General features: G+C 29.0%; 1 protein-coding gene across 2 annotated transcripts; it reads right to left on the reverse strand.

Annotated features, from left to right (window-relative positions):
* Window positions 1-7,962: 7,962 nt before the first annotated feature.
* On the reverse strand, window positions 7,963-11,139 carry LOC110627420 (transcription factor bHLH62). Of its 2 annotated transcripts, none has more exons than XR_002489886.2 (8): window positions 9,664-11,139; window positions 9,361-9,579; window positions 9,195-9,260; window positions 9,042-9,110; window positions 8,862-8,933; window positions 8,537-8,712; window positions 8,345-8,444; window positions 7,963-8,261 (listed from the first exon to the last, which is right to left on the reverse strand). XR_002489886.2 is itself a non-coding variant. In XM_021773720.2 (8 exons), exons 1-8 carry the CDS (start codon window positions 10,546-10,548, stop codon window positions 8,224-8,226), a joined length of 1,671 nt encoding a protein of 556 aa, XP_021629412.1. In that variant the 5' UTR covers window positions 10,549-11,135; the 3' UTR covers window positions 7,963-8,223. The 2 variants fall into 2 exon arrangements, 1 of the variants encoding a protein (XP_021629412.1); XM_021773720.2 differs by having other exon boundaries at window positions 8,537-8,758; window positions 9,664-11,135.
* Between the last annotated feature and the right edge of the window lie 12,606 nt (window positions 11,140-23,745).

A 23,745-nucleotide genomic window follows, 5' to 3' on the forward strand; every position in this document is an offset into this window, starting at 1 on the left:
AAAATTTTATTTTTCCACAAAACTCTATTAAGGGTAAACTAGATTTACTCTCAAAAAAAGAAAAAATTCGTTATTATCTGTTTAGAATGAATGAAATGCGACTGTACACTAATAAAAAAGAGAAGATAAATAGAGCTATAACAAAAAAAAATCTAAAAAAAAGTTTCTCTATTTAGTAAACTGGAGAGGGAACTCACTATCTATTCATTTATTAGTTTATTCTATAAAAAAATCATTTTTCTTCTAATTCTTATTTTAAAACATATTCTTCTTATATTAAGAAACTTTCTTTTTAATTCAAAATAGCTAGAGAGAAAAAGAAAATCATTTTTTAAAGTATTTTCAACAAAAATTCAACGAAGATGACATAGGACCTATAGCAGAGACTATTAAAATATATGAGCACGAACATCAAGGTTCAAATTTATCCGAAAGCCCTTTCCTTTTAAAGAGTGTTTTTTTTTTTGTTAAACTTTAGAGTTAACTGAAGTTGAATAGGTGATGAGTCATGAGTGACGTTTAAACTTCAAAACCCTTAGAAGCATGCTCTTTTGTTATCCAGCCGTGAAAATACTGGCAACTATAATACTCAGACAAGCTTGGGGAAGTTTCATGAATGGATTATAAACAATGAAAACGTTGAATTCAAATGTAGAAAGTTCTCTTTCCAGCAAAATATTTCATAAATTGTTTCTTTGAAAATTCCTTTCAAGCAAAATATTTTTTTCCACATAAAAAATTTACTATAGAAACATTTTTCATATATATATTAGTTTTTCTTTATAACGTGTTTGGATAAAATAAAAATAAATTTTATACAATAAAAGTAATATACAAAATTTTTACTATTCACCAATATAATGGCTACAATATAAATCATTTATTTCTTATTTAAAATTAAAAATTTTTAAAAAAATTAATTTAATTCGATCTCTTTATTAATTTTTTATTTATAATATAAAAATTTATTTATTTTTAATTTGTAAAATTTTCATTTAAAATAAAATAAATTATATATGATTTTTTTAGAAATTTAATTTATTTATTTTTTTATAAAATAAATAATATCAACGAGAGATTTGTATATTTTAAAATCAAAACTCTTATTTTGCCACTAAAAGCTATTCAAGTAGTTGGAGGATAGTAAGAAGACAAAAAGGAATATTATAGGTTTCAGACATTCCCTTCTTGTAGGTGAATGTGTCAAAACATGGGTCGACCGATTTAAAAATAAATAAATAAAATCCAATCAAAGGGCTAAGAAGCTACTAATGGTAGGTGGGGTCCATACACCGTGTCTCATGTGTTGAAATGCTCACACGTAAATTTAAGTGTTCAAGTGAGTCCCATATAATTTTAATTATTAAATTAAAATAAATTCATTATAATCAATGATTATAATATAATATTTATATTATAAAATTTGTTGGTATTAGAACTTTTCAAAAACTGTTTTAACTTTTTAAATTCAAAAATTAAATGGGCCATACAAATTTAAATAATAATAATAATAATAATACTTTATATTATTTTAAAAAAAAAAAACATGTTTGATATGTTTTATTTGGATAGTTAAAAACATAGTTATTTACTTTTAAATCACATTCATTTTGAAATTCTTGCAACTAATTAACTTGCATTTTTCTTCAATAATGACTTTATCCCCATATTCAAATCCAGAAATTTACACTTTTTTTAATTAATTCTTATTTTTAATATAAAAGAATCCAATTTATTCTAATGAGTTACGTGGATGGTTTGGATCTAAATTCTTTCACTTTCTTGTTTGATTTTATGTAATTAGGTCTAAATAGAAGGAAAATAAAAGAAAAAAAAGATGTTGAAAATGGTGGGATCCTTTGAAATGCAGAAAAAAGCCAAACACGCTTACAGTTGGAGAGGAAGAAAAATAATGCAACGTTTGGTGAGACAAATGATTATGAGGTTTCTCTTTCTCTCCACACAGCCTGTATTTTCTCCCCAATAAAGGAAAACACACCAACAACTTCCATCTTAAAGAGAAACCAAGAGAAAAATTAAGGGCTTCTCTTCTTTCTCATGGGTAATTTTTTTTTTAAAGAAAAATAATTAGAAGGAAGAATGGAATAGTGACAGCTTAATAGTAAGGACACCTACCCTAATGATCACAATAATACCCTACAAAAACCACAACCCAAGAGTCCTTTGAAATCTCTCCTACTCTTTCTTTTATTTTTGGTAGGCCCTTCTTCTTCTGGTGCTTAATTATATCTGGGACTCATTTGCGGAGACTCGAAGCTTTTCCATTTCATTAAGCTCTTGGATTTCAGTATTTGATTTTGACAATTCACCTATTATTCCATTTGCTTCTTGTTTATTATTGTTTTTTTATTATGCTGCATGAATTTTGATATATATTTTTTTATAAGTTGAATGTAATGCAATATATATATATATATATATATATTAGAAAAGAACACAACTTCCTGTTTAAAATGAGAAAATTTTGTAAATTCGTATAACTTTAAAAATTGTATAATATAAATGCATAAACTTAACTATTATTTAATGTATCATGTTATTTTATGAAAATAATTAATAAAATGATGTTATATTAAAATAATAAAAAAATAAAAATACAATTAATCATTCATAATTGTGAAAATTATGACAGAAATTCATTGATTTAGTGTGTGCATAGAGGAAATTTATTTTGCAAAGGTTATAAATTTCAATCACATATTAAAAAGGAATTAAAAAAACAATATAGGATTTGAGGTAATTTATTTGTCGTTGAGAAAATGTTAAAGTTAATTATCACAATTCTTTCTGATAAAAATTATCACATGTTCTGTCCAAAATGTGAAAAAGTTACTTATGCTTTTTAATACAAAAATTAGATAAAAAAGTATTATTTTATTCAAATTTAATAAGAATAAAATTAACATTCAAATCATTTAACTCGTTGTTTAAAATTACTGTGTCTTTGACTGGATTGAACACATTGTCATTTCGGGGGTGTGCCCCTGATTTTTTAAAATTCCACGTGGGTCGTAAAATGCATGTAGGTCAAATTTATATAAAATCAAGGATTTTGAAAATATTAGTCATGGAAGAAAATATGCTTCCTCTTGAGCGGTCCTGCTCATTCTACGTCTATTCGACGTCCCTGACATTATAAATATGTTATGTTATATTTAAGCGAAAGTCTTGAGGAGCTCTGTCAAGAGTCAGACACATTGAAATATGTAGAGAATTATTGGTGGTAAGTTCATCCTAATATGAATTGTCTGTGTTGTGACGCATTTTATACGAGCATATATTTATTAAACTGTTTTTATGTTCTTCTCACTAGACTCTTATAACTTATCTCTCTTCTCTAATCCCAGGTTTACAATATCAAAAATAGCTCGGTTGAAGCTGGCATAGTAGCTAGTGTAGTCTGATGCAATAGAATAGTTGTGGACATGTATTATTTAATGGAATAGAATTGTGCTTGACCCTAGTTTTTATCTTGGTAATCCCTGTTATGATGATCTTATGTAAAGGTTTTAATTATAAGTTATGTTTGAACCAAACTAGGCATGTAATGTTTGTCATACTAGAGTATTTGATGAGAACTCTAGTATGGGTTTTATGTTTACGGTTTTGCTTTCATGGAATGTTTAAGTTTTTGTTATGATGTATGATTATGTATGAGATTTTTATCAGGTACACAGGATGTATAGTAGGTTTGTTACGGGTTCCGATGACCTTAAGTCGATCTGAATTCTAACACCGACAGTGATCCGATTTCCGGATCATTATACTGAAGGTCTCCACCGATGGGTTGGTTTAAATTAAATGTTGATGGCTCGATGTTGGGTAAAAGCTTAATGGCTTATGGTAGAGGACTTGTTAGAGATACCGCCCATGGATGTTGGGTCCATGGATTTGTAGCCTGTTTGAAAAGGTGCTCAGTCCTTATGGCAGAATTCTGAGCTATTTCGGAAGGAATTAAATTAGCAGAAAAGCTAAAAAGATTGAGAAGATATGTATTGAAAGTGATAATTTTATAACAGTCCAGATAATTTCTGACCAACTTAATCCGTTGGACAATATTTTGGTTTTAGCACATTCAATTAGAAAGAGCTTACAGAGTTTTAGCACTTATCGTTTGCAGCATGTATGGAGGGAGGCAAATTTCTCAGCATATTATCTAGCCTCACTGGCTAGAGATGTAGATGTAGGAGTCCATTTTTTAGCGGAAACCTCTTAAGGCAATAGACAATTGGTTGATGCACGACAATTGTGGGGTTAGGTATCTTCGTGAAAGTAATTTGGAAGCAAATTAATATGCTGCAAATTTTCTTTTTGTACAAAAAAAATTAATAAAATTTTCATGCTTTTAATAATAGTCCAGTGGAGTTGATTGTATATTTTATCTTTGATAAAATTTAGTAGATATTTTAGATTTTTCTTTTTAAAATCATGTTTTTTTTTTATAGAAAATTTGAAAAATAGAGACTCGAATGAGTCAGCAGTGATTAAATATTTTCGTTTTTTATCAATTATTGTTAATATTTTTAATTTTAAAAATTAATATTAATTATAATTAAGAGTTTAATTAAAATATATTTTATTGATGTGTGCAGTTGAATCAATATAAAAAAAAATTAACACTAATCCATAATTTACAAAATATATATATTTTTATGTTGATTTAACTATGCATGTCAGCAAAATTTATGTTTTAGATTAAATTATTAGCTATCATTAACAATATCATTTGAAATTAAGCTAAATTATATAAAATTAAAATTATTAATTATAATTAACAAAATCGAAAAGATTTGAATATTTCTACCTAATTTGCCAATAAATTATGTGCTTTTATACATCAAATAATTTATTGTTTAACCAAGTCTTGCCTTTTTAAGTAGCTTTGCATTCAGATAATTAAACAAAAGTATTTCACAATTAGCAAAATTTATTAGTGATTAAAATTAATATTTGATTGCTTATTCGGTTAGCATCAAAATAATTGAAAATCATGTTTTTAATTCATATATTATTCGATTACAAGTTAGACCAAAAATTTTTTAAAAAAAGTAAAAATAGTTATACTCTGTTTTCATTTCGATTAAATTTTTTAATTTTATTAATTTAATATTTAAAATTTAAAACTTTAGTAATTTGGTCAGTTGTGTAGAAAATTATTTAAATTGAAATAAATTACTTTAAATCATAAAAATATTTTTAGTAAAAATATGAATCTCATTAATAAAATATAAAATTTTATTTTGAATTATGAATAAGTATTTAGTCAATTCAATTGATTTTAAAATCAAATGAACTAAAATTTTAAATTAATTTAATTTAATTAATTTTTTAATTTAAATTAAATATTGCTCACTTTTATATTATTTTTTATATTTTTAGTTAATAAATTATTGATTATTAAAAATAAAATAATATGAAGGTTGAAAATTAAATTAATAGAATTATTATGTTTTTTCCTTAAAATTAAGAATGCTGTGATACGTTTATTTTTTTAGTTGCTAAGTTTATAAACTATAAAATATACTAATATGTATAAATTAATAATATAAAGCAGTTTAATTACGTATAATTAATAAAATAATGAATATTATAAATATTCATAAATATAAAATATGTATTATTAAAATAATAAGCACTTGTTTCCCAATAATTAATTAGTTATAAATTTTAAAATTGAAACCTATAGCAGCAGTTTGCCAATCATTAACGGCCAACCGTAGCAGCAATTTGTTGATCCCTTCGAACCTCTTCGAAAATAATAGCTATTTATTTTATTAATATTTAATAATTATTTTCATGGTGGTCACACATATTATAAAAATAATCTTTTATAATCAACTCTCTTAATTATCTTATTTTTAGAATTATTGTCCGACAATTCAAAATTAATAAAATATCTTAATTAATTTTTAAAAAATATATTTTTTTTATAAGTCAACACAACACGTATTTTTCCATTATAACTAAATGATGTACTGAAATCCATAAATTAAGATTTATGGTATAAGTGTATGAGTGTAAACTTAGTTAGAAAATCACGTCTTTCCCTTTTTATCTTTTATTTTTTTGGTCTTTTAATGATATATAATTGTCATTCTGCTATAATACCATCTGTCTCTGTCATTCAGATCCGTACGTACGGACTTATCAGCGTACCCTTTTCTATCAGGCGGCCATTTAATTTTTCCAGCGCGCATGCTGGTAGGACTGCGAAATGACTGAGTCTGTTATTTTATACTGCGTCATATTATCGAGTTAGGCTATCATCTGTTGGACTCGCGCGTATGTTGATCCGGTCTGCTTCACATCGCAGGATTAGGGCTCATGATATTGGGCCGATCTGCTCGATAATAGCTTGACAAAGCTTGTATTATTCTTTAGGGTCTAGTCTCATTCTCGGTCATCACTAAAAAACGCCAAACTCGCATAGTAATACCATACACAATTTTATTGGTATTATATTTAGCCACTACAATAATAGTAATAGTTAAGAACTAATTCTTCCATGTGATATTATAATTCAATTTGATACATTTCAATGGGAGAATATCAAATTGAATGTGATAAGGTTTAGATGGATGAGGGAGAGAACTAATAAGCCAAAATCAATGAAGTTGCAATATGATGTACTGGCTATATCAGAATATATATATCTTATTAGTTTGCTGGGCTTATTAACATGGTTGATGCATATTCGTATTTTAACTTTATTTTAATCTTTAAAAATTCATGTTATTAAAATTAAAAATATCTTTCAATTTCGGATTTAAATTATAAAAAAAATAAAAATCCTTTAAAAATAGTTTTATTACCAAGTTTTTGAAAGAAAAGGAAAGGTAAAAAAAAAAAAAACACACAATATTATAAAGATAAGCAAAGCCAACCATGGACAGTGGACACGTCTTATAATTATAATAATTATAATTATAATTATACATCAAAAAGAAAGACACATCTTATTATGATTGGATGCTTTGAAACTTTATGGAGACAACACTGTCACATGATCATTTCTCTAAATTATAATTACTATCTTGTGTATGCATTTCCATAAACAACTTCTGCAACTGTTCTGTTCTGTAAAATACCACCACCACAGTCATAGCATCTTTTCTGATCATTTTGTTAATTACACTAATTAAAGTCCCACTCAATTTTCATATATTTTTTAAAAATAAAATTAATAATTTTATTTAAAAACTAAATTTTTTATCATTAATTAATTAAAAAAAACTCTAATAAGGCTGCAAAAAAAGTTTTATCTTCAAAGGGTATCTTTCCACTACATTAATCCCTTTCTTTAAATTGATAAATATAATTTTAAAAAAGTGGATGAGATAATAAAGCTCTATGATTCATTGGCCCTAGTCAGAATCTCACCACTGCCAACCTGGGATTCTCTCTCTTTTTTTTTTCTTTAATTCAATTTAATTACAATATAATAATAATACAATTTTAAATTAAAGAGTAGTTCCAACCGCCAATCTTTTGTTGATTAAATTATATTCCGTACAGTGATTAATTATTTTAACAGTGAAGAATTATTCGGTTAATAATTAATTAAATATTTTAAAAATAAATTTTCATAATTAATATATATTAGTTTTTCGGGTGTTAGTATCAAAATTATTACGGAACAGGAGTTTAATCAAATGAAAGTTACAGGAGGCTAGTGTGCGCCAGAAATCATGCAAAGCTGACCACCACCAACTCCGCAAAGATAAACCCATGTCTTAATCACTGAAATTAGACTTTTTAGACAAAGTACCCAACAAATACAGCTGGTTACAACACCCACAAAAGAATCAAATCAATAAGATTGCGCGATCTAACGTTGCTTAATTGATGTGACCCTTGGAGAAATTTAACCCTAATTAATAAAAATATTATTCATAATTCACAAAAAAAATTAAAAAAAAAAATTCACATCATGGGACTGTCTTAATAGAAAAATTCTTCATTTAATTAAGCATTATATCTTACATGTGGTGCCCTGCTACAATACTTGGCACCTCTAGGATTTTACACAAGGAAAATAAAAATAAAAATAAAAAATTAAATCCTTGACAAAAAAAAATCTGATTCATCAACCTAATTGATAAATGAGTAAGTTCCTTAGCTGGTCCAGAATAAATTTCTTAATATATACAGCAGCCTTTTTCTCTCCATCTGGTCCTTCAATTTCTGAGCCAACAATGGTAATTAAAGCTCAGGTTTCATCTGGGCTACTTGATTTTGACCTGCAATTCACCAATTAAATCAATAATTTGTCATGAACAGCAATTTGATTAATGGTTTGATTCATCTTATTAATTTTTCTTACCGGTAAAGTTGTGTGCCTGCAACATTGATTCCCGGTTCAGATTCTGGCCGAAACCCATCTGAACAATGGTTTGGAGATCACCCTCACAGAAAATTGGATACTGGAAATATTTACAGAAGAAATTCAGGTAAAAAATAAGGTAAATGATTAGGGGAAATGGAGTTTAATTATGGATTAATGAATTTTAATTACCTGAGGAGCATTATGGTTAAATCCTTCAAGTGGGGGTAACTGCATATTGAAGCTTTGGCACAGTCCAGTATCTAATGGGCGAGTTGAGCATTGGGTCACTGTCCCATTAGAAATATTGCTATGTAGTGGTGGATTTTGCTGGTGTTGCTGCCCAAAAATGGCTGACGCCGACGAATCTAATGGGAACATTGGATGTAGCAATTGGTTGGTTGATTGAAATATCTAAATATCCAAAAAGAAAAAATCCAAATTTAGATGTAAAATGGGTAGGCCATTGACTAAACAATTTCTTTTTTAAAAATAAAAATTCAAAAAAAGAACTTACATCTTTTGAAATGAGAGTATCCATGTTGAAATCCAGCCTGGTGTTCACAGAAGACAGCTTCATGGAGAGAAACTGCTCCAAGATTAAATAATTAATTAAGATGAAACTACAATCATTAGGCCTGTCAACTTTAATCTGCAAACATGATTTCAGTATTGATTAGTGAAAATATTAATTTACCTCAACTTGGCGTTGCAATAACTGCACATAGTTTATAATTTCATCAAGCATGAGAGCCTTGCCTGTAACCTGAGAATTTGAAGAACCGAAATGTCAAGTTTCTGAAACTAAAACCTTGAAAAAAACATCTAAAATTCTTCAAATTTCACACACCTTATTGCAACCTGGTACAAGATCTTGGAGAAGCTTCATTCTTTCACTGATTTTCTCTCTTCGAACCTGATTATAACAATCCATATTACCAATGTTAATCTAAAATTTATGATGGGAAACTTGATTCAATGATTTTTCAAAGAAAAAATTAGGTTAGTTTTCTCACTCTTTCAGCTAAGCTGTGACTGTCTGTGGCTTGGCCTCTTCTTGCTCTGACATGAATGTAGTCCTTAGGAGGTTCAGGAGGCTTTGAGTTGTTGTTCTTGGCTTGTTTCTCATCTCCATCCTTCTGCTCTTCCTCTGCTTTAACAGCAGATTTTTCATTTCCATTCCCTTCATTTGGCTTGATTCTCTTTGTGTTTGAATTATCATCAGTTTCTGCATCCTGAGGAGACGAAAATTTCCCAGTTTTTACGAACAATTTTTGCAAGTTATTATGGGGAAATGAGTGAACTATGAATTATGTTACCTTAGCTCCGCAATTGGATTCTTTTGATTTTCCCTTGTAAACTGCTTTCCTTTTCTTGGAATTCAATTCACTTGTGGCCTTCAAAGCAGCTTCCCCATTTTGGGTTTGTTCAGAAACAGAGGATTCTTGAGAAGAATTGGCCAATTCGGATCGATCTTGCAATGGAGAACAACTCTTGTTAACTTTTTGAGATCCAATTATCTTGAGAGAAGGACTGCTGGAAACCCGAGGCAGCTTCCCGTTTCCCATTAATGGATTGCATTTATATGCAAATTCTGCGTTGTTTAGCCCCAACTGTCCGCTTCTACCATTGAAACTTCGGCTGCCGAAGCAAGAGAACTTTGCAGCTCTCTCAGCGAATCCAGGATCAGCTGTGAACTCTGCGACACTAGAATTCAAACCCAGAGGTGTCCCCAAACTGGGAAAATTCAAATTTTCCCTGGAAAATTGATCTAGTGGAGGCAAATCAAGCTTCGGCGGTGAATTCAGAGGAGTACTATAACAGGAAGTGTTGGTGCTGTTGTTTCCAGGGGTAATGTATGAAGCCGGCAACATTGGCCGAGAATGCGGGGAGATCTCGCCAGAGTTGTTGTTGTTGATACTTCCTAATTTTCCAATGAGTTCCCTGATCATAAAGCTTTCGCCGGAAATGTTAGAATTGGATGCTGCTGGCGAGGACACCATTGAACTCAGAGCAGAGTCAAAATGGAGACATTGATCCGTTGACTTTACGCAGTTGGGAGTGAAGAAGCAATCAGGTGATTGCTCTTGCAATTCCATGGCCGAAGAGAGTGAATGCCAAGTGGGCATTGCAGAGGTTGAAGCTGGCTCAAACTGCAATGGCGGTGGAGGGATTCGTGCATTAAGAAAGAACTCACCCTCCATAATCAATTAGAATCCTAAAATTTGAGATTAAAAACAACAACCCAGTTGAAGATTTAGCACATAGACTCTAAAAAAGTTGGAAGAATTCTTACAATCCAAGTGAAACAACCACACAGAAAGAGAAAAAAAAAAAAAAAAAGCAAGAAAACAGAGGAGATGATGGGTGGCTGGTGAGTTCAAATTGATTGCATTACTAATAGAAAAAAAGAGAGAAGTTTGGTATGAGAAAAGGCAAATATGTTTGGTGAACAAAAGCTAATACAATGAGAAGAGAGAGAGAGAGGGAGGGGGGTTGGGCTGTAATGGTGATTTATAGAAGAAAATAAATTAAAAATGTGTTTGACCCATTTTTAATTTGAAGTAGAAAAATTCAGGTTTCTCTTTCTCCGCAAAAGGCGGAGAAGGGGGAGGGGGGATTTGGATTGCCGGGCCTCGGACGTCAAAGCATCAAACACTAGTCTCTTCTTTCTTGGCCAAGAAACAAAGTACAATTTTTCACCTCGCCGAAGAAATGGTCTCACAGTGGAAACTATCTATCATCTACCCACAGAATTTGGATTTGGATGGCCACAGAGATATCGGAGGACAGTTTTGTTTTTGTCAGAATGAACTGCTCACTTTCCACGATTAAAAAAGCAAGCTACTATGCTAGAGGCTTAAACAAAATTATCATTCTCGTCTTAAAAAAACATGTTATATTGAAAATTATTTAACTCCAGATCTTATTTTAAAATTTTATAAAAAAATTCAAACGTTTGTATTAATTTACCTTTATATCTAAAATTTTAGAATTTTTATAATAAATTAAATTTCTTTAATTTGTTATAATTAGGGAGCTAAATTGAATTTTTAAAACTAATAATAACTTACACTATAGTGTAAATTTTTTTTTTGCTAATAAAATAGTCCATCAAAATAAACATTTTATTCCACAATGCTTTTTTTTAACCCATTATTCAATCCTCATTTATACAAATCATAAATTAATGAAAATTTAAAATGTAAAATTAAATAATTTTTTTTAAATGGAAATTAAATAAAACTTTTCATTTATTTAATATTACTAATATAAAGTAAAGTTGTCACACGCACATGATTTAGGATAATATTTAATAAAATATTTTAATATATAATCTTTATATATGATATATATATATATAATAAAAATGCATGTATAACAAACAAATATTTAATATTATATGATAAATATAATATTTACTTTCAATGCAAAATTCAAGTTAAAGGAATTATATATTTTATTAGTAAAAAAATTTAAAAATTATATTATAATTTACTATTAATTTTTAAAATTTAATTTAATACTTTAAACTATAATTATGATAAATTAAAAATATTTAATTTATTTAAAATAAAATATTAGTTAATATAAACGTTTTAATTTTTTTTTCATTTAAAGGCCTTATTTTAATAAAATATAAATTAATATAACGTTATATGAAGAAATAAATTAATTATTATAATTCTATTTAATTTTATTTTCTTTTTAAAATTTTTTTAATATTTAATAAAATTTAATATTTTTAAAATGAATATAATTAGAAAATTAATTAAAAAATTATTTTTTTAATATATATAAAAAATAAAATTATAAAATTATAAAAAGAATAGAATATTTAATATTTAATAACATTACGATATAAAAATTATATATAATTATGAACATTTATTCAAAATTGGTCAAACCCAATTGACAACGTAACCATCCAATTTGGGCTAAAACCAATTTTTTTTATGTGAAAGAAAAAAATTTGAAAAAATTTCAATCATTAAATTTCATAAAATAAAAAAAATAGACGAAATTGAAATTGGGGTCAGAGGCTTTCTTTCAGCCTTGATGAGCTCTGATCCTTGGACTTGAATTGGAGGTTTCGGGCGGGAATTGGCTTGAACTTGGATCGGGTTGATATCGGGTCAAAACGGGAAGCTAGCCTATGAAAGTAATTTTTTTTAAAAAAAATTGATGTAAATGCTAAATTGTTTGGATTGTACTATTTAGTTGCAATAATAAAGAAAATTATTTTTTTTTTCAAATATAGGTATTACTAATATCCTTCTATTACACATTATGAAAAAAAATTTTTATAGCAAATTTTTATTAATTAAGGAAATTAAATTTTAAAACATTATAATAAATTTTTATTTAAGTTCAATGCATTAATTAATTTAACAAAATGTAAAATAATAAAATAAAATAATAAAAATCAATGTAAAGTAGTAGCTACATATTTAAATTTATTAAATTAAAATTTTTATTTAAGATGAAATAATTTTATTAATAATTATTTTTTAATTTTCTTGAACATAATGATGAGAGATTGAAATAAATGTTCAATATAACTCAGATTTTATAATTATTTTTTTATTTTTCTAATTATTATTACCCATTATTAAAAAATATGAGAAAGATATAAATTATATTTTATATAAATTATATTTTTAAATAAGTTGCGTTTGGCAATATAAATTGAGAGAGATAATCTAGAAATTTTAAATAAATAAATTTAATCACAAAAAACTTTTATCTTGACAATCAAATATTTAAAATAAAAAATTGAAGATATAAATAGTAATAATAATGGCATTTTAAAATAAAAAAAGAAATAAATTTAATGTAAATGATAATTAAAGCAAGATAGATTATTCATAAATGTCATGTAATGAAAATCTAAAAAAAAAAGAAGAGGGAGGTTAAAAAATTCATGCATATATCTTATTGAAATGTAAAATGTTTTTAATTTTTTTGTTTGTGGACATTTTATTTTTAAATTGATTTTTATTAATTAAATTTTTAATAATTTAGTTTAATATATAAAATATAGATGATAAGTTCATATATTAATAAATAAAATAGTATATAGTTTATTTTTTATAAAATCAATAAATCATTTATGCAATTTATGATTTTATTTATTATTTATAATTCAAATTTATTTTATATACACTCGAATGATGATAATGGACGACTAAATTTAATTTGGTAATTAAATATTTATTTTATTTTTAAATAAAATAATAATATTTAAATTTAAAAATAACGAAACCCGAAATTATGTTAATGTGCATTATATTTATTTATAAATAAATTTGATTTGATTTTTTGATAAAAAAAATTACTAATTTATTTCTTTTATTCTTAATAAAATATTGTCAAAATATTCATAATAATTTAATATTATAGCAATTAAGAAGTAAATTTAATTGATTATCTAAAATTAATTTATTTTTTAAAAATTAATAATTTTGTAAAATTTAAAAAAAAAGGTATAAAATCAGTGTTGATGACTTTTGAATTTCTGTCTCTCTCTCTCTCCTTGTATATATATAGAGGGATCTAGAACTTTAAATGGAAAGGAAATGTAAAACATGTTTATTTAATTAATTATTAATGCTAGATCAAGGAGTTAAAATTTTATTTGTTCATTTTATTTTTTTAAAAATAATTATAAAGATAAATTTTTTATATTATTTTTTCAATTATATCATTTTTAATATAAAATGAATATATTAATTTTATTAAATATTAAAAAATATTTTAAATATTGATTTAAAAAATAAATAATTAATGAGATATCATTATTAAAAATAAAATAATATTAAATAAAATTATAATAATCAATTTATACGTTAATTATAATACAATAAAGATTACAAGAGGAATGAAGTAAAATTAAAAAATACTAAATTGACATTAAATTTATTTTTAAAAGTGATAGACCGCGATTTCGTCTATTCCGAGTGAGATCGGATATAAGAGAATAATACTGATCGAAGTTTATGAAATTTTTCTTTTTGATTGACCGGTTTAATGTATTAAATCTCGGTTCAGACACGCGAAGCGAGCCGGGTAGGTCGTAAGTCTAAGACCAGGAAAACGATCCTGTCTAGTGATGTTATGTGATGTGAAGGAGAATAGCTGATTCAGTCATTTCGTCATTTCGCAGTCCTGTCTGTATGCACACCGAGAGAATTAAATTATTGTTTTATGTGTCTGTATGAGCGCCGGAAAAATTAAATGATTGTCTGGTGTGAAGAGAAAATATGACAGGTTTGTATGTACGGTAGATAAATCGTTAGTCGCCACTAAAAATTAAAAAAATAAAAATAAAAGTAGATCAACGTCTTTCTTTTTATCTAAATTTATATTCATACGATAAATTTTATTTTTTAGATTTCGGAGTGAAAAGATAAAAGTACTGAATTTAAATTCGAATAGAAATGAAATATATTAAAGAAAAACTATAATTAATTTTTCTATCTGTAAGTGAAAATAAATGGAAGTGCACAAAACAAGATAGAGAAATTGAAGTTATTACAGTATGGAAGGAACAATGGCTCACTGTTCGAAGTATCCCACATTTATTTTCTGCTAATTAATTACTCTCATCTCATCGTCCCTTTCTTGACTACACCTTCACTCTTCATTTATTCATTTAACCTTTTTGTTATTTAATTAATCCACGTGTTTTTTTTTCTATATATATTTTGTACTTAATCTAGTAGTGCTAATTTATTTATTAATTTTTGGAGAGAGAAAAAAATAAAATTAATTTAATTATTAATATTTCTTTCTATTGTGATTATAATAAACTTAATTTAATTATTAATAAAATTCACTAATCATGATTATTTAACATTAATTTTGCAATCAAAATTATCAATATGATAATAAGTTTCTTGTCTAATATTAAAATATTTAAATTGAGCTTTATTTTGTTGAGAATATATAAAATTGAGAATTAAAAACTAATACATCTTGGATTTTATTTTTCACGTATTAAATTATTATTTTAATTAAAATATTGCATTAAGTTTTGAAAACAAATATAGTGATTTCTTTAGTGGATACAAGATGATCTTTTTATTTTAAAAATAGTAGGTATAAATAAAAAAATATATATTAATATTTAATTCGTAATTAGCCAAAATTTAATTGATTGGGTGATAAACAAGAAACCTAATCTCATTAAAAAATGGCAATGATTGGAGTCAACAATGAGGGATTCGGGGTGGGGGTTAAAAGTCAAAGTAAATAAAATAAGATTTTTTTTTATTGGTTGTTAATTTAATTAACGTGTATAGGCATGTAGTCAATCATTGCATTAAATTCTAAAACCAGCGGTTAACCCGGCTTTGGTCTGGTTCACATAACAGACCGACTACCCTGCAATTACTCACCTCACTTCAGCTTCTAAGAAACTCAAGTCTTTCCTGTGTATAAAATTTTTTTTTTGCTAAATCTTTGAAATTTTGCTTTAAAAAATATTGTAGTTTTTAAAATTTTCAATAGGGCTATTTTTCAACTAAGAGAATAAAATATAAATAAAGGATTAAATTTTATTTTTCTTAAAAATAATAATTTAATTCAATTCTTAAAAATTTAGTCTGCAATTGTGAATTTCACCATGATTACTAAATTTAATAGGTTTTCTCAATAAAAAAATAAAGCCTATTTTTTATATTTAAAATTTTTTAACTATAACTTTTTTTTTTAAGTTTGTTACATGAAAAGTCCATTGGTCTGTGTTTGTTTATTTTTATTGTCAAAACTTGAAATCAGAATGATAAAGGTAGACATTTTTTATTAAGTATAGTTTTAGCTAGAAACTAAAATTAAATATAAAAAATTAATAATAAATTATAATATAATTTTTAAAATTTTAATTATTTAATAAAATATTTTGTTAATTTAAATTAATGAGTTTTTTCAAATTCAATCTTATATAAAATTTATGCGTTTAAGCGAAGGATATCAACCATAAATATTGTAACGCCCCGGAAATCCGGACCGCTACCGGCGCTAGGATCCAGATCGGCGTAAGGCCGCCGGGACCCGTAGCAAGCCCAACATAACCTATAATCCTGTTTAATCCCATACATGATCAACAAACTCGAAAGAATCTGTAACATTTTCATATAACAACCAAGCTCAACCTGTACATAAACATAAACCTCCACTGGAGCCCTCATCACATAATGCTCCAATGGGGTATCTCATCATACATAAGCTTGGTTGAAACATAATCCTCATATCTCATATCATAAAGACTATGTACATACAAGTGGGATTAACAATCTGTATTGGTCAAGCACAACTCTATCCTCAATATTCAAATTACATTACATAACTTAAAATACATTCACATTATATCATAATACAATCGTCATGTCCACAATCTAACTATTACATAACATTACTTCATAATCTGGCTAACCTCCTGAGCTACCCTGTACCTGCACATCTGGGGTTAGGGGAGAGGGGTGAGCTATAAAGCCCAGTGAGCAGAATAGAGAAAAACATATATTAATTATTTCATGCTTCCATGAAATGCAACACATCACAAACATATCACATAAGGATGGTATTGTCACCTATAGTCCTCAACATAGTCCAATCGTGCCAGGGGCGTAGAATGGGCCTCACTGGTCTTTCTCTTACATACATAACATAACATAACATTCCAATATGCCAGGGACGTAGAATGGGCCTCACTGGTCTTTCTCTTAACATAGTCCAGGGGAGTAGAATGGGCCTCACTGGCAATCCATACCGTATCATCATCATATCATACCATAGGAGGACTAGAGGATCATTCAATAGCCAATCCGCATCCACATCATATTATGCAATGCAACATATTCGTGAATACTAATGCAAACAACCTAAAATATCACATGGCATATATGATGCATGAACATGCTCCAAAAAGTTATATTTCATTTATTTAAAAACTTAAGGTTCATTCCACTCACCTCTGGCTGAAGCTCTACAGACTCTGAAGCAGCTATCTCACTGCTGAGGTCCTCGGTTCCTCGGGTCCGAACCTACACAGGTGGACTCCAATGAGGGACCAAACATATATAAACATAACTCTAATAAACTTCCCCAAAAACCCCCTAAAACATCCTGAAACATTACATAAAAATATGCATGAAATGGCTGAACAGGGCACTTTCGGCGGCACCTTCGGCGGCCGAAAGTCCTGGACAGATCCGAAAGTCAGGCACTTTCGGCGGCACCTTCGGCGGCCGAAAGTCCCAGACAGAGACGAAAGTCTCTTTTCGGGGGCAACTTCGGCAGCTGAATGCTGCCTCGAAAAAGGGGGTTCGTCGGCCGAAACTCCCTTCGGCGGCCGAACCTGGTTTCTGCCAAAGGGCAGAAACTAGGTTCAAACGAACCTCTTGCCTCCCAAAACCTCTAATCATGCATAAACTTGCTCTACAACATGCATACTTCACATACATTACACCTAGGGGTCTCAAACTATCATATACCCCATCTACAACACTTCCAACACACAAAAACAAGCTACATTGTTCATCAAAGCATCAAAACCCATAAACTCGATATATATACTCTAACATGCATTTCTTCCCATAGATCTTGCATAAAACTTATTTAAAACACATAAGGAGCTTAAGATCGGCTCTTACCTCTTGAAGATCGAGAGAGAGACGACCTAAACTTGGAGATCCACAAAAGTGAGCTCCTGAGTTCCCAAAGCTCCAAAACTTGGTTTTAAAAGCTTAAATCTTCAAAACCAAGGGAAAACAAGTGAAAATCTTGAAAGATTTAGAGGAAGAACATCAAAAATGGGTGAGGGACGGCGGAGAGCTCACCTTGGCCGAAAATGGGGGAAAAGCTCGCCCGTTTTCGGCTAAGGGACCCTTTTATAGTGGCTGGCCAGACCACGTTCGGGGGCCGAATGTGCCTCCGCATGCATGCCATGTTCGGCGGCCGAACTTGACTTTCGGCGGCCGAACCTGGACTTCCCTCACTCATGCTTTCGGGGGCCTAACGTGCCTCCAAAACGCATGCATGTTCGGCGGCCGAACTTGCCTTTCGGCGGCCGAACCTGGGTTTTCCTCCAATGCTATTTTCATGTAAAAACTCATTTTCTTTCATACTTAAAATATTAAAATACATGAAAACATTTTATAAAACATGTTCTTACCCTTCTAGAGATTTCCGACGTTCGAGATCCCACCGGACGGTAGGGATTCCGATACCGGAGTCTAGCCGGGTATTACATTCTCCCCCCCTTAAGAACATTCGTCCCCGAATGTTCCTCGACTAGTACATAGCATAACAAACAACATAACATACATACATACATATAAAACACATAGGGACTAACCTTAAAAGAGGTGGGGATATTGCTGGAGCATGGACTCCCGTGTCTCCCAGGTACATTCCTCCAAATTGTGGTGGTTCCAAAGGACTTTCACCATCGGGATTTCCTTGTTTCTTAACTTTCTTATCTGGGTGTCTATGATCCGCACTGGCTGTTCAACATAGGTGAGATCCTCTTGGACTTCCACATCAGGCTCACTAAGAACCTTGCTCAGATCTGACACAAACTTCCTCAACATAGAAACATGGAAAACCGGATGGATTCTTTCCATTGAAGCAGGTAAATCCAGCTTGTACGACACATTCCCAATCTTTTGCAAGATTTCAAAGGGTCCGATGTATCGTGGGGCTAGTTTACCTTTCTTCCCGAAGCGAACCACTCCCTTCATTGGAGACACCTTGAGCAATACCAGATCCCCCTCCTGAAACTCTAACTGTCTTCTGCGGACGTCTGCATAACTTTTCTGTCTGCTTGCAGCAGTCTTGATTCTCTCTCTGATGATGGGTACCACCCTGCTGGTGATCTCAACTAACTCAGGCCCTGCTAAGGCCTTCTCTCCAACTTCCTCCCAGCAAACAGGTGACCTGCACTTCCTCCCATATAAAGCTTCATATGGAGCCATCCCGATGCTAGCATGATGGCTGTTGTTGTAGGCAAACTCCACCAAAGGTAGATGCTGCCTCCAAGAACCGCCAAAGTCCAGCACACACATTCTTAGCATATCCTCTATGGTCTGGATGGTCCTCTCTGACTGTCCGTCTGTCTGTGGATGGAAGGCAGTGCTAAAATCCAACCTGGTACCCATGGCATCCTGCAGACTCCGCCAAAACCTGGAGGTGAACTGGGGCCCTCTAACTGACACTATTGAAATAGGAACCCCATGCAGTCTGACTATCTCATCTACATATACCTGCGCCAACTTGTCCACAGAATAGCCACTCCTGACAGGGATGAAGTGAGCAGATTTGGTGAGTCTGTCCACAATCACCCATATGGAGTCCAATCTGTTGGACGTCGCCGGTAACCCCACTACGAAGTCCATAGCTATATTTTCCCATTTCCATTCTGGAATAGGTAGCGGGTTAAGCATTCCAGCCGGCTTCTGATGTTCCAGCTTCACCCTCTGACATACTTCGCAGGCGGACACAAACTGTGCCACTTCTTTCTTCATCGCTGGCCACCAATAAACCTTCTTCAAATCCTGATACATCTTGGTGGCTCCAGGGTGAACGCTGTACCTTGCATTATGAGCTTCTCTCATAATGTCTCCTTTAAGCCCTATGTCATCTGGTACACACAATCTGTTCCCATAGCGGAGGATCCCCTTACTGTCAAATCTGAACTCACTATCTTTGCCTGACTGAACAGTCCTGGCAATCTTCACTAACTCTGGGTCCTCATGCTGTTTCTGAGCCACCTGCTCCAGAAACACGGGTGTCACTCTCATCTGTGCAATCAAAGCACCTGTACCAGACAACTCTAACTGTAGACCTTCATTCATGAGCTTGTAAAACTCCTTCACCACCGGTCTCCTCTCTGCCGTGATGTGGGATAAACTGCCTAGTGACTTCCGGCTTAGGGCATCTGCCACAACATTCGCCTTACCCGGATGGTACTGGATTCTGCAATCATAGTCACTGAGCAGTTCTACCCACCTCCTCTGTCTCAAATTCAAATCTCTCTGGCTCAAGATGTGCTGCAGGCTCTTATGATTTGTAAAGATCTCACATTTCACCCCATAGAGGTAGTGCCTCCACATCTTGAGTGCAAAGATTACTGCTGCCATCTCAAGGTCATGTGTGGGGTAATTCAACTCATGCCTCTTCAGTTGTCTAGAAGCATAAGCGATCACCTTGCCATTCTGCATCAACACACAACCCAAACCTACTCTGGATGCATCACAGAACACTGTGAAGTCCTCATCGCTAGTTGGCAGAGCTAACACTGGTGCTGAAGTCAACCTTTTCTTAAGCTCCTCGAAACTCTCTTCACACTGGTCAACCATTTCTTGGCATTTCTTTAGCACCATCATTTATTTGGGCTGCAATCTCCTCATCAAACTTATCAGAACTGCCTTGGCCCACAGAATTCTTGTCCATGTCCATAATATTGTCCTCATTCTCCTTATTTACAATGGGTTGACTTTTGCCAAATAAGGAGAAATGTCTATTATGTGCTGTAAATTAGTGTTTTCAAAATTGCTAGTTGATGCCAATCCTGCCACAAATCCCGGCAGAGCAGAATTGCCGGAATCACATAGCCACAGGCTTATCGGTCTCTGGTTCCGACGAACAGGTGCTCTGAGGAAATCACCCCAACCAAACTTGATATCATCTTTTTTTAACTTCAGCTGCAAGTCACAGAAAGTCTCAACATGATCCCGTTTTTCACATAAATAGCAAAAAATAGTCAGTTTTTCGTATTAAAACTTCACAGTAAAAACAGTACTATAATCTCCAACAAACTTTTTCGGCCGTTTCAAAAATTGCCGAATGTCCAAACAAATTTTAACTCTCATAGGACCCGACGACATAGCTGAAACATTTTTCATATCATACTCTTTATAGTGGCCAACAAAATCCCCGACCAATTTAGCCAACGTCTCGTTATAATAACCAGAAGGGAGGTTTTTAATTAGAACCTAAAAATCAGAATGAGTTAGAGGGATATGGAGAGAATTTTCATTATCTTATATTTCCTTCCAAACAAGCAGGAATCGATTGTACAACCAAGGGCCCCATTCCCTAAACTTTCAAAATCAATATTATTAAAAAACCGAAACAAATATCTTTTTACCTCTAATTTCATAATAGATATCCCTCTAAAGGAAGCCATAAATCTAAGAGGTCTGTATATTCTGAAAATTGATTGGATTGTATGTGAAAAATATCCCCACCATACAGTAATCATAAGTGACGATCGGAATATCTTTAGAACTCTTAAGAGGGATAACAACATCTTTTTTTCCATTAATAGTCAATTGATGCATATGGCCTTTTATGGGGAATGGAAAAGAAGAAGTTAGGTTTAAGGAAGAGGAAAATACGAGAATATCGAACGACAAAGAGACCACAAAGAAAAATTTGCGTTAAAAAAAATACCAAAGTTTTAGATGTACAAAATTGTTAAAATTTTAAGACAATAATTATTAAAATATATTTGAATATTAATTAATTATCTTATAATTTGTATTTTTTAAATTTGAACTTATTGTGATAATTATTTTAATATTTAAATTTATTATTATTATTATTATTATTATTATTACTATTATTATATATGAATGAAAACCTATATAATTAGGGATAATGATTTTATTATTTAATTAATATAGATATGTTAAAGAACATCAGAGTTCTAAATGTGAAAAATAGTTAAAATTTTAAGATAATAATTATTAAAATATTTGAATACTAATTAATTACCAAATTAAATTAAAAAAATTAACAAATTAAATCTAAATAGTTTAATATTGTGATAATTATTTTAACATTTTTAATTAATATTTAAATTTATTATTTTAATAATTTTATCTCTAAGTTTTAATAAATATTATCAAAATTACTAATTTTTAATAAATCTATGTAATTATCAAATAAAATTAATTAAACTCAGAAATAATAAATTTAAGTGTACATTAATTTTAAATGATAAATATTTAAGATTATTTTAGGTGATATTTGAAATAATTTATTAATTTAAACTTATCTAAATAATAAAATTATTAACTATTTTTAAATTTAAAATATGATAAATAAATAAATATCTAATTTTATTGAATCGTATGTTACACGCTTTATACCAGTTATAATTTATTATTTAAAATTTGTATAATCTCTTATATATTATAATCTTATAATAACATACTGATTTTCATTTATCAAGTAAAGAATTAAGAGAATTTTAAACTATATTTTATTTACTTAAAGAAAAATATAATTTCTAAAAAGTATAATTTAACTTTATTTAAAATAAAAAATTAAATAGATAAAATAAAATATACATGTATATTGTTACTAAAATTAAATATATTATAATAACATTATATAAAAAATTATCAAAATTCTTTTTATAAAAAATATTTGAAAATTTTAATACATTTATTAAAAATTTTAAAATATATGAGTTCATTTAAATCTGAGTCAGTTATTCGTATATTATATTATCTAAAAATTATTTTTTTCTTTCTATCGGCTTTTCTCAAATTGGTTGTTGATTTTATCGTATTTGATTTTTTTAAATTTTTTTATTATATTTAATTGATTGCTCATAATTCATAATTAATTTTAAATTTCTGCTCTAATTTTACCGTAAACTTGATTTTGATGTTCTAAAGATAATTTGTTTTATTTATCTCATATTTTAATATTAACAATAACTATAAACTTTAATTTTTTTAATTATCATATATATATATATATATATATATCTATATATATGAATGGAAACATATATAATTATGGGTGATGATTTTATAATAATTTAATTTATTGTTAGATTTATTAAAAATTATCAAAATTTTGAATATATAAACTACAACAAGGTTGAAAATTTTAAGATAATAATTATTAAGATATATTTAAATATTAATTAATTACCAAATAAAATCAGTTTTTAAGTATTTAGATTATATTAAAATTATTAATATTTAAACTTAAGATAATTTTTAAAATTAAGATAATCACTTTACTATTTTATTTTTTAAAATTATTAATTTCTTAATAATTTATATTTAAATTTAAATAAATTAATAATATAATTAAATAATTAAATTAAAAATTTTAAATAATAAAAAATTGTAATTATTTTTTTGAAAAAAATTAGTTTAACAAAATTTCAATATAAATAAATTAAATATTAAAAGAATTTTTTATGATAAAAATTTCATTTAACTATAATTTAAAGTAAAAAATTAATATAATATAATAATAAGATTTAATTAACAAAATATAGGAGTAATTTATGAAGTATTAATATTCTCCCCTCTTCCTATATAGTATAGATTATGTATAATATTTTTATATTTACACTGTACTTTATTTTA

This window comes from Manihot esculenta, chromosome 12 (genome assembly GCF_001659605.2).
Source record: "Manihot esculenta cultivar AM560-2 chromosome 12, M.esculenta_v8, whole genome shotgun sequence".
Lineage (NCBI taxonomy): Eukaryota > Viridiplantae > Streptophyta > Magnoliopsida > Malpighiales > Euphorbiaceae > Manihot > Manihot esculenta.

What these genes read in the sequence shown, in the direction of transcription:
- LOC110627420 (XM_021773720.2), bottom strand. Translation starts at nt 10,548, where the DNA reads ATGGAGGGTGAGTTCTTTCTTAATGCACGAATCCCTCCACCGCCATTG. An exon ending in TTGTACCAGGTTGCAATAAG is followed by an intron (nt 9,111 to 9,194) that starts GTGTGTGAAATT and finishes TCAAATTCTCAG; the next exon opens with GTTACAGGCAAGGCTCTCAT. An exon ending in ATACTCTCATTTCAAAAGAT is followed by an intron (nt 8,759 to 8,861) that starts GTAAGTTCTTTT and finishes TTGGATATTTAG; the next exon opens with ATATTTCAATCAACCAACCA.